The 12,496-nt window shown below is 45.8% G+C and overlaps 1 protein-coding gene across 1 annotated transcript in view; it reads right to left on the minus strand.

Moving 5' to 3' along the window:
• The window catches only part of DNAJB2 (DnaJ heat shock protein family (Hsp40) member B2), a 55,691-nt gene that overhangs the window by 20,927 nt on the left and 22,268 nt on the right, over nt 1-12,496 (minus strand). Inside the window, exons 3-8 of the mRNA XM_068246036.1 lie at nt 8,089-8,172; nt 6,923-7,032; nt 6,781-6,834; nt 4,870-4,977; nt 3,560-3,637; nt 2,825-2,933 (exon numbers count right to left, since the gene is read on the minus strand). Coding sequence (XP_068102137.1) covers nt 2,825-2,933; nt 3,560-3,637; nt 4,870-4,977; nt 6,781-6,834; nt 6,923-7,032; nt 8,089-8,153 — 524 coding nt within the window. The 5' untranslated portion in view covers nt 8,154-8,172. The remainder of the gene's footprint in view (nt 1-2,824; nt 2,934-3,559; nt 3,638-4,869; nt 4,978-6,780; nt 6,835-6,922; nt 7,033-8,088; nt 8,173-12,496) is intronic.

Below are 12,496 nucleotides of genomic sequence, written 5' to 3' on the forward strand. Positions count from 1 at the left end.
AGTCTGAGTTACCCAACAGCAGCGCTGTTTCGAGACAATTTGAGCCTCTTGATCACGGGCAATGAAAGTCCAAATAGGCAAACAGCAAAGAAGCAACAGATGCGATCATGCAGGACGCCGTCCTGCATGATCGCATCTGTTGCTTCTTTGCTGTTTGCCTATTTGGACTTTCATTGCCCGTGATCAAGAGGCTCAAATTGTCTCGAAACAGCGCTGCTGTTGGGTAACTCAGACTTTCCTCCATCTCTGTGTTTGTCAGGATATTGTAACATTGTGTCACTGATCATTGTTCAGGTAAAATTGTGCTACTATGTATTTGTTTGTATCCTGCCCGTTTATCGGGGTTCATGTACATAATTTTTAACTTCAATAATAAGCATTGCATTTAAAAAGCATCTAGTGTCTGGTGTGCCTGTTCTTTTGTATTATATCAATAGATCTCGGCTTACCAGGAAGGAAAGCCTCCGGATTACCTGTACTCAGGCATTTATCTTTTTTTAGTTTTTAAACTCACAGGTACACTTTAAAAAGGACTAGAAAATGATCATTTCTGCCTAGCCAACATATGAACCCTCCAATCGCATGACCCCGCGGCCCAGTGCTGAGGGCAGACACCGATACTGCAGCCCCACCCAGCAGGATCCACACACTGTAGTCGGGTCAGCTGACAGTGCCAAATATCTGTGCCTGCGTGGGCTGCCCCTGAGACTTGTCTAGACTTGCAGAACGGGGAAAGGTCAAAATGTACATTGCCCTTTCCAGATTGCGGTTTGATGACATTCTGATGGCATTTCAGGCAGAAGGGTTTGCCAGACACTATTATGTATACAATAATTCATTGCAATGGAATTTAATGGATGCTTTGTAATTTCCTACAGTTCTTTTTTAACCATTTCAGCCCGCAGGGATTTTTCACCTTATGGACGAGAGGAATTTTCACCTGTCAGTGCTTCTCCCTTTCATTCCCCAATAGCTTTATCCGTACTTATCACAGCGAAATGATCTATACCTTGTTTTTTCCGCCAGCAATTAGGCTTTCTTGGGGTGGTAAATTATGCTAAGAATTATTTTAATCTAAATGTATTATAATGGGAATAATAAGAATTTTTTTTAAAAAAATTCATTATTTTTCAGTTTTCAGCCATTACAGTTTTAAAATAATTAATGCTACCATAACTAAAATCCACACATTTTATTTGGCCATTTGTCTTCATTATTTAAACGTTAAAATTATACCCCTAGTGTAATGTATGGTGACAATATTTTATTTGGAAATAAAGGTGCACTTTTTCAGTTTCACATGCATCACAAATTTTTAGCCCAATATGTATAAATTTTATGTCCTCTTGTCATAAATAACCTTTGATTTTTATTCCCCTAAATCAGTAGGTGTGTTTTACTATTTGGCCACAAGATGTCCCTACTGAGCAAAAATCCCATTAGCGTACAATGTACGCTAATTGGGATACAATGTATCACTACATTGTAACCAGGGAAGTGACGTAGGCTTCCATCGGAAGCCTCCGATCACAACGGCGGCGGGGAGGTTATGAATGGAAACATTGTTTCCATTCATAAATGTAACGATCGGGCAGCGGAAACCGGCGGGAATCGCGGCGGGAGATAGCGCGGCGGCTCCATTTACAGAATAAACACTGTTTTTGAACAAAAACAGTGTTTATTCACGGCGGACATGCTCGGATTGGCACAGGGGACATTTGTCCCCTGCAGCCAATACCCCCTGCTAGCAGCAGCAGCGCGATCGCGGGCCTCTGCCTGCACGATCGCCTGCAGACCACCCAAACTGCAGGGACGTGACTAGCGCGTCCCTGCGGCTCTAGCACTTGCCGCTGCGGACGTGAAGCTCACGTCCGCATGGCTGAAATGGTTAAAGTGAGCCTGAAACTTTTTTTTAAATAAAAACAGATACTTACATAAGGAGAGGGAGAGCTCTGGGTCCTATAGAGCCTTCCCACTCCTCTCCTGGTTCCCTCATTCCAGCGCTGGCTCCCAGTTAGTAGTCTCTCTTCCGCCGCTGGAGTCTTTGGAAGTCTTCATGAGCATACGAAGACAGGTGGTTCTTCAGTGCGCAAGAGCGCTCTCTCTCTCTCTCTCTCTCTCTCTCGCACACTCGCGTATGTGCAGCTTGAGAGACAGCATTGGAACAAGGGGGCTGAGAGGAACGGGAATGATCAACTGGACCCCAGAGCCTTCCGTATGTGTAAGTATCTGTTTTTTTATGTTAAAAAGGTTTCAGGTTTGCTTTAATGTAAACGCGGGGGAAACCTCGGATCAAAAGTCAAATATTTTGCTATGAAACGGTATCCTCCAAAAGCTTCCTGTGTCCTTGCCTCTGCCGCCGCTTGCCGGAACCCTCCTAAAGATTACAGCAGCGCCCCTTGTCATGCACGAGCGTGGCCACGCCTGCAGCAGCACACAGCTGCTCGTGCAAGGAGGAGCGCGGCCACGCCTGCAGCAGCACAGAGCCGCTCGTGCTTGGAGGAGTGCGGCCACGCCTGCAGCAGCACAGAGACGCTCGTGCATGGAGGAGCGCGGTCACGCACAGAAATCAGACAAGCTCTTGTTGAGAATTCTTTCAGAGGTCCGTGAGCGGCAATAAAGGTCCAAATGGATGGCACTGGAAGCCTCTGCAGGATCCAGAGGCATCCTACTTCTTAGGCAATATTTGTTTTTTGATCCAAGGTTCGCCTCAGGTACACTTAAAGAACAGCTGAGGTGTTTTAAATTAAAAAAAAAGTGATTTGCATGTGGACAGAAAAGTTCAAATTTCTCTACAATAATGACACACTCATGTGACACTCACCGTTTGGTTGTTATTCGTTTGCCATTGACAAATTTGGTTGAGGTGGAGATAGAACAGACGTTCCCCGCCATACCGAAACCATCGCTTCCAAAAGAGAAAGATGAAAACACTGTGGAGAGGACAGCGAGAGATTGTAAATACAAGAGGACAGATGGGACTCCGCTTCATCCTACAATATATCATAATACACTTTCATCTCTGGCCCTTCTGTTCAGTCTTCTTCGAAGAGAAGTACAGGAAGAGGAGGAGCCAGGGCAGGATCCCACTGCTGCAACCATCTGACTCTCATCCCTGACAACCGCAGGAAGAGGAGGAGCCAGGCTTCCATCACTGGAACCAGCTGACACTCATCCCTGACAAATGCAGGAAGAGGAGGAGCCAGGGCAGGATCCCACTGCTGCAACCATCTGACTCTCATCCCTGATAACTGCAGGAAGAGGAGGAGCCAAGGCAGGATTCCATCACTGGAACCATCTGACTCATCCCAGACAACTGCAGAAAGAGAAGTCAGGGCAGGATCCCATCACTGGAACCGTCTGACTATACAACTGATCGTTATTGACTAATCTTACAAAAAGTACTTCATTTTATATTTAAGCCAGAGCCCTCAGCAAATAACACTTTAAACAAGCTGAGGTCCTTGAGCAACTGATTGGCTAGGACAAGACACCAGGGAGTGACCATCATGAGAGTGAGGCCAGATATGGCCTCTGACTGTGGATGAGGAAGACTTACCTCCGGTACCAGGAAAGGAATCTGAGAAAAAAGGTGAAGAGCGAGTGTGCCGCATCTCTGGAAACATGAAGTCATCACCTGGAAAACACGCATTAAGCAACATTTCATGTCTTTGTACTTCCAATTACTTTAGTGACTAGAGTAACAGTGAAATGAAATATACGTTTAACACTGAATTACAGTCTGGCAGGAGGTTCAATACAAAAAAAAAAAAAATACAAAAAAAATACCCAAACTCTCTATTGACTTTTGCAGAAACGTATCCGTGGAGGAAACAAACAATTCCCCCCATAGTCAGAATCAGTAAGTACTGGAATTAGCTAGCTTAATAATAGTGATGTCCTATCCAATCACAATGCATTGCAATCAGGAAAATTGCAGCATGCGACTTATGCTAGGTACACACGATAAGTTTTTGCGTTCGATAGGTAATTTCCGACATGTCCGATCTTACTTTCGATCGTTTTACCGCTTGATTTCTTATAGAAGTGAATGGAAATTGATAAGAAAAGATAAGAGAATCAAGCAGAAAAACGAATCGAAAATTGATCGAATGGAAAAATCGACCGAAAAAAAACGCATAGTGTGTACCTAGCGTTACAATCAGTGTAGTTTGCGCACGAAAGCTCCCTGCTATAAAATCAAATCTTATCTCCAGCACACACAAAAAAAAAAAAAAAAAAAAAATCAGAGGTTTTGGACAAGTCAGACTTGGGCTTAGTAATTTCACTTACCTGGAGCTTTTGGCAGCCACCTGCAGCCGCCCTGTGCCTGCACCAGTCCTCAACCATCCTCCCGGCCCCCCGCTGCAGTTTCATTTTCTCAGTCGGCGAGCCACTGCGCGGCCCTGGCCGGACACATCCTCATTCCCGCTCATGTCGCCAGGGGCGTCCCGCGCAGACCTCCAAGCACTGGGAGCGTAAACGAGGACGTGCGGGGTCAAGGCCTTGCAGGTGCAGTGGGTGTCGACTTTCAAGTCGGCGATACCAAAACTGCGGCGTAGGCGGGGAACCAGAGGATCGTTCCAAGACAGCACAGGCACAGGACAGCTGCAGGGGGTTGACTATAGGGCATTAGAATGATACAAAAAATAAGCTTCAATGGAGAGGATGCCCAGCGAAAATAGGGCACCCTAGGTTAAAATCCAGGACATGATGAAGAGTTGGACTCTGGATGACTGAACAGAGGCAGAGAAAGCGATTCTCCATCATACAAGGTCTGACATCGCCCCTCTGAGAAAGAGGCATTTCTAAACATGAACAGGAGTTTGAAGCAGAACCGGCTTATCCGACACTGGCAAAAACACTTACTAAAGAATTCAGAAAAAGGATCCCGGCCTCCGAAGAATTCCCGGAACACCTCCTCTGGACTGCGGAATGTGTAAGCGAATCCGTGGTACCGGGATCCGGATCTGGGCTCTGTGTGGAAGACAAACAGGAAGCAATATGAAGAGACCTGAGATCAGCACATCACAACCGACATGAACTCTGAAGAGGGGTTTTCTGAAGCAGAAACACCTTTAGCTGGTAAGGCCATATTTAATTATTACATCTAATGGTGGAACACCTACAGCATGGAGCCTGTTAGCGCGATAAGTGTCAATAAAGCGTGTTTATAAAGTCTATAACAAACGTGAACTGCGCTGTTCCCACTTTAAAGAGACACCGAAGTCTCTTTTTTTAAACTTATTTTGTTATAAAGTCCTCTTCAGCATTAAATTCCAAGTGGAATTGACGCATTCCCGCAGCAGATGAGTGATTTATTACTGAGAAATAGACCTGCAATGTTCCATGACTTTGCAGGTCGCAGATTGTGCTGCCCTGGAGAGGCAGAGCTTTGATCTGTAGCTCTGCCTCTTCGTAATCAATCTCCGTCCCTTTCAGTGAAAGAAGACTGAGGGGGCGGGGAGAGGCGGAGATTGACTGTGGAGGAGGCAGAGCTACTGCATACAGCTCTGCCTCTTCCAGGAAGAAAAGCCCTGCGAGTCCTGGAACTTTGCAGGGCTATTTCTCTGTAATAAATGACTCAATCTGCAGCGGGAATGCAGCAATTCCACTTGGAAGTTAATGCTGAAGAGGACTTTATAACAAAACTAGTGGACCTAAGCCCGTTAATATAATGGGTCTGCCTCACAATCCCCATCCCCTCCCGCCTGTCACTACCACCACAGCATGTCAGCGGGCGCACGGCCACGCACGATGCCTACAGAAGCTCGACGCCCTGGCACCGTCCTCCTGCTCTAACTGCCGCCTGCGTGCTGCGCGGTACGCAAAAGCACGGGCACAGGGACACACTGGAGGACGACGCAGGGACACAGGGGTTTTATTGTCTAGGATAAGGTAAAAAAAGAAACTTCAGAGTCTCTAAGTTTTTTTTTTACGGCATAAAAAAATGCAATACGTTTGCATTTGTTTTTACATGTGCTTCAGGCACTGTTGGAATGCCTTAGTGGGTTCGCTTTTGCATGGAGAAGATATTATTTTAATCTTGTGCTTCCAATGGGAAAAAATGCACTCAAATGACTTCCAATGTCAAAAACCTAATCTATTTTTTACTAACCTGGGACTTCTTCCAGTCCCTTGCAGCCATCCGAGTCCCTCGCCGCAGACGTGGTGACCCCGCCGGTGGTTTGGGTCTTCTGCACCTGCATTCGTGCTCGCGTATCCACGTGAAGTGCCCTGTATTGCGCCTGCACAGTAGTTTTGCGCAGCCGCAGTGCTCGTCAGATGATATGGACGCGTAGGCACGAATGCCCGTGCAGAAGACCCAACCCACCGGCTATGTCGCGATCATTACAGGCGGCAAGCGGCACAATGCGGAGGACCGGGGCTGTGGCGAGGGAAGTTACTTGCTTAGCACTGCTACATCTGTAATTCACACTACGGCCTGTGGAGGCACCCAAATGTCCTCAGCTGAGTGGAGCCTTTTTTACCGGTCTCGTCTGGGTCACCACATAGGACAATGGGACTCCCACTAGAAGGTACTTTGTATATGGCAAATAATCTAAGAAATATTGCCCTGGACAACAGCTATAGGGCTGCACGGCTCGGCTTGTTAGCAAAAGATGGAGGGAAATGTGTTTTAGAGGGAGGCGGAGCTCCCACAATCCCCCCCCCCCCCATTTCCTAGCCTCAAATATTATCATGTTCATCAATGTACCGCCATTTTCTGGAAGACTGAAGACCGATATGATCAGGTAATGGAAACAAGGGAATGCTTACCAGGCCCTGAAATTCCTGCTTTGCCATAGCGGTTGTACGCCTCCCGCTTCTCCGCTGGTGGAAGAGAAGGCAGAAGGAATGGTAAGGGACTGCAGAGGATACAAGGTCTACCATCTTACAGAAGACAGTGCGCGGGACTCACCATCTGACAACACTTCATAGGCTTCTGCTATGTCTTTGAACTTCTTCTCTGCCACCTCCTTATTGTCGGGATTCTTGTCGGGGTGCCACTTCAGCGCCAGCTTCCGATACCTGCCGGGATGAGGACTATAATGAATACAGCGCCACTACGGCAACTGACCGCCTCTACCTCCCCTCCCCCGCTCTATAAACAGGTTAAGTAACAGAGCCGCCCACTGATGGGGGGGAGGGAGGGCGCAATCTACTGGAGCCAACAGAATATACTGATCACTAAGATGAGGGGGATTTTCAACTGTAAAGTGCCACAGAAGATGTCACTGCTATATAAAAAATACTAATATGGTAGGACATATGACTATTGGTAGGATTAGATTGTGAGCTCCTCTGAGGACTGCCAGTGACATAACTATGTACTCTGTAAAAAGCTGCAGAAGATGTCAGAGCTATATACATAATAATAATAATAATAATAATAATATGGTAGGACATTAAACTATGAATATGGTAGGGATTAGACTGTGAGCTCCTCTGAGGACAGTCAGTGACGACTATGTACTCTATATAGCACTGTCATTTTCTGCAGCATTTTACAGAGTGCATAGTCATGTCACTGACTGTGCTCAAAGGAGCTCACAATCTAATCCTACCATAGCCAAAGTCTAATGTCATATCATATTGTTATTATGCATTTACTGTTTTTGGCACTGACATCTTATTCAGCATTTTACAAATAAATAATAATAAGGTAGGACATTAGACTAGGACTATGGCACGGACTACATTGTGAGCTCCTCTGAGGACAGTAAGTGACATGACTATGTACTCTAAAGTGCTGCAGAAGATGTCAGTACTATATAAATACATAATAATAATATGGTAGGACATTAGACTATGACTATGGTAGGATTTGAGTGTGAGCTCCTCTGAGGACAGTAAGTGACATGACTATGTACTCTGTAAAGTGCTGCAGAAGATGTCAGTGCTATATAAATACATAACAATAATAATAATATGGTAGGACATATGACTATGGTAGGATTAGATTGTGAGCTCTCTGAAAGTGCTGTGGAATAGGTCAGTACTATATGTATAACAACAATTATGGAAACAGTGTGTTAGTAAGTAAAACTATTTCCTGCTAAGGTAAAAACACACATTTGCACTTACGCTCTCTTGATGTCCTCCTGAGTGGCGTTCCTGGGCACTCCGAGGATCTCATAGTAATCCCCCATGATTCCGAGCGGTGGATCTCTGTAGAGAGAGGACAGAAACGGCTCTCAGCATGGTATATACTATGAGCGGCGATACACCCGACTGACACACACAGCCCTTCCAGAGGTGACTCCCCTACAGGAATAGCAAGTGACAGCAGCTGCCAGAGTCTGCTGAATTCCCCTAATGCTCAGAGCTTCCTTCAACCACCTTTCTCGGGAGTATTTTGGGATTCAGCACATCAAAAATCCCCTTTCAAGTCAGCAGCATTAGTCAGAAGGAAAACTCTCCCCCATGTAACCTCACACAAAATACAAGAATGTACTGTACATGTGTATGTACAGTATCCTAATGCTTTCCACCATTGAACCCTCCTCTCCCATTCACAATAATGTAAGCAGTGGGAACAGTCACTGAGAAGCTGACAATTCAGGGTCGACGTACAACAACAACGAAAGTGTATAAGCTTGTCCCAGATTAGTACCTAGTGATGTAGACACTGGAAAATGTTATAATAAATGCCAGACTAACTACGTGGCTTTACTGTTTTGATTTAAATGTGTCCAGGGTTGGAGCTGTCTTGATGAGGTTTGGTAAGGCATTCCACAGGGTAGGGGCAGCATGACAGAAAGGTTTTTAGTTGGACTCTGGGGGTGGTCATTTTATTGGATCCTTTTAATCTGAGGTTGTGGGAGGTGTGACGTAGTTGCAACAACTCCTTGAGGTATCCAGGGTCTAGGTAAAGTAAAGAGTTAAATGTTAGCATGCCAGTTTTGAAAAGGATTCTCCATTTTATGGGTGGCCAGTGTAGTGAGTGAAGGGTTGGTGTGATGTGGCCATGGCAGGGCTGGCTTGTTAGCAGTCATGTGGCAGTATTCTGTACTATCTGCAGGCGGTGTAGGTCTGTATTTGGAGGGCTTGCATAGAGGGCATTGCAATAGTCCAGCCGTGATGTGATGAAGGCGTGAACTAGCGTCGGAAGATCCTATGAAGAAATGAGGTAAATGTATGCAGCTCGAGAATTGGCCAGTCAATGCAGCTGCTGAATTGGATTGGTCCATTTCAAAACTGTGTTAAACATTTACAATTTGCAACTCAGAATTCTAAGCAACTGATGATGCAGGGGATGTGTAACACATCAATAGGCGAGAGGACGTGGCACATCATAGGCTGAAGCAGCAGCAACTTATATTAAAGTGGTGCCCTTACTGACTGTTGTGCAGGAATGGTGTACCTGCTGGACAGGTGTCACCACTTATTACATCTTTGTAAGAAAATTGTATCTCCATATATTGCCGTGTTTACACATTGGCTGGAGCAATCACTCCTATCTCAATAACAACTGTCGGCAATACAAGGGCAGCTACTGCAGCGCACACATGCTGAGCTCCAGAGTAGTCACCAGACACAACACAGGTGTGGGTGGTACGGCGGCATAGTGGATAGAACTCTCGCCTTGCAGCACTAAAGTCCCAGGTTCAAATATGGGCCATGACACCATCAGTGATTCAAAAGCACTGCAAGAGTGACAATGGGGTACCCAGTTAAGCTACAGAGGATTTTGTGACACCTGGGATTTGGTGACAATTTAAAAACAAGAGACAAAACTGACATTTCCGGCCTTAGAAAATCAGTTGTATATTTTATCACTTAACCACTTGAGCACCAGACCAATTTTCACCTTTCAGCACTCCTTCCATTCATTCGTCTATAACTTTATCATTACTTATCGCAATGAAATAAACTATATCTTGTTTTTTCCGCCACCAATTAGGCTTTTTTTGGGTGGTATATTTTGTTAAGAGCTACTTTACTGTAAATGCATTTTAACAGGAAGAAGAAAAGAAAAAAAAAAAAAAAAAAAAGGGAGAAAGTCATTATTTCTCGGTTTTCGGCCATTATAGTTTTAAAATAATACATGCCTCCATAAATAAAACCGACGTATTGTATTTGCCCATTTGTCCCGGTTATTACACCGTTTAAATTATGTCCCTATCACAATGTTTGGCGCCAATATTTTATTTGGAAAAAAAGGTGCATTTTTTTCAGTTTTGCATCCATCCCTAATTACAAGCCCATAGTTTATAAAGTAACAGTGTTATACACTCTTCAGACACTACTGCAGCCAAATAGATTAGCAGGGCTGCCAGGCAACTGGTATTGTTTAACTGCCTAACGACTGCTCGACGCTGATTGGCATGAGCAGCGCGGCAGCCCCAGGACCACTCCACGCTGATTGGCAGGAATGGGGATTGCAGGAGATCGCGCGCGTTAATGCACGCGCATCTCCACATGAATGACGGAGCTCCGCTCCACCTTAAGTCTCCCAATCACCACTCGGAGACTGTTAGACGGTGAAACAGACATCTAATCAGACTGTACAGCGCTGAGATCTAAGGCAGCTCTGTACTGGGTACAGTCATGTGACACGGCTGTCCGCTCTGTAGGCAGGGAAGTGATCCTCCAGGGAAGTGATCCGCTGTCATAGGCTTAAGCCTATGACAGCCGATCACGCTGATTGGCTGGCGGGGGGAGAGAGGGAGGGGGTATTAAAAAAAATAAATAGGAAAATGTATTTAAAAAAAAAAAAAAAAAAAAAACACATCTGGGGAGCGATCAGACCCCACCAACAGAGGTCTGTTGGTGGGGAGAAAAGAAGAGGGGGGGTTGGATTTGGGTGGTAGGGGAAATCACTTGTGTGCCAAGTTGTACGGCCCTGCAGCTAGACATGCGCGGGCATCCACACGCTTTCCTCGCTAATCTCCGCCTACAGGACCTGACGCCAATCGGCGTTAGGCGGTTGGGAGGGGGTTAAAGAGGAACTGTAGGGAAAATAACAATGAATAAAATGTCTTATTTTATACAATATACATTTATAAATGATTTAGTCATTGTTTCCCCATGGTAAAATCTTTCCCGATGAAATCGATCTTTCCCTGAAATGTATCACTAGTGATGACATCTTTAGTTCTGCCAGGTGATCTGTACAGAATGTTCATTACTGAGAGGTCTATGCACAGAGGGAGAAACTGCTTGCCTGGCGGGTGGAAAAAAAAAAAAAAAAGTTATTTCCCACAGGACCATGGTCATGATGTCACACTGTGGGAGGGGTTTCAACACAATATCAGTCTCACAGACCTCACCCCCTGATGATCAGTTTGGGAAAAGGTAAAGATTTATCATGGGAAAGGGGGTATCAGCTACTGACTGGGATGAAGTACAATCCTGGGTTACAGTTCCTCTTTAAGTCCAACAGGTCCCTCTCAGTCCCCCCGGTCTGCTGCGGTGCGCCTCTGAAAGCTGCCCGACTGTGCCCTGTTGTAGGCTACTGTGCATGCGCAGCCCTTATGTCACTCCCGTGGCTGGAGTGTTCTGTGCATGCGCAGCCCTGATGTCACTCCCGTGGCTGGAGTGTTCTGTGCATGCGCAGCCCTGATGTCACTCCCGTGGCTGGAGTGTTCTGTGCATGCGCAGCCCTGATGTCACTCCCGTGGCTGGAGTGTTCTGTGCATGCGCAGCCCTGATGTCACTCCCGTGGCTGGAGTGTTCTGTGCATGCGCAGCCCTGATGTCACTCCCGTGGCTGGAGTGTTCTGTGCATGCGCAGCCCTGATGTCACTCCCGTGGCTGGAGTGTTCTGTGCATGTGCAGTTGCAAGTTTTACAGAGAGGGACTGGAAGAAGCCCCAGGTAAGTTACTTAGAACATTGAACCTTTGATACACTCAAGGCTACCAGAGAGGATCAGACACCACACAGTGGTATGTGGATCCAGGATGAACATACCTCTGTGCTTTACATAGAGTCAGGTGTGCTGTAATGAGTGAGGTGTCCGATGCATGTGATCTATCTAGTATTCATGTATTTATAAATGCATTAGGTCACACTGTATGGCGAGATTCATGCATTCCTTGGTGTGTAATCATGCTGGGAGAAATGGATAGTCATACAAACCTGTGACTTGATCTACAACACAACTCCACTATTAAAGTGAACCAGAGACGAAGCAGCCTCCTGTATTTTACCATATACATCAGTGGGAACATTAGAGAAAACACCTACCCTGCTCTCTGCTTCATCCTTCACTGCTCTGCCTGCTTCTACCAGCCCTGATAAAATCCCAGACTGAGCATTCAGTCTGGCTTTGCTCAGGAATCCTTATAGTGCAGCCTGTCTTCTCTGATGTCTTTTCAAGCCCAAGCCTGCCCCTTTCTGGATCTGCTATAATGACTCGGCTATAATGATTCCTGAGCAAAGCCAGGCTGAATGCTCAGTCTGGGATTTTATCAGGGCTGATAACAAGCAGGCTGAGCAGTGAAGGATGAAACAGAGAGCAGGGTAGGTGTTTTCTCTAATGTTCCCACTG

The sequence above is a fragment of the Hyperolius riggenbachi genome, chromosome 7 (assembly GCF_040937935.1).
Source record: "Hyperolius riggenbachi isolate aHypRig1 chromosome 7, aHypRig1.pri, whole genome shotgun sequence".
Taxonomy (NCBI): Eukaryota; Metazoa; Chordata; class Amphibia; order Anura; family Hyperoliidae; genus Hyperolius; species Hyperolius riggenbachi.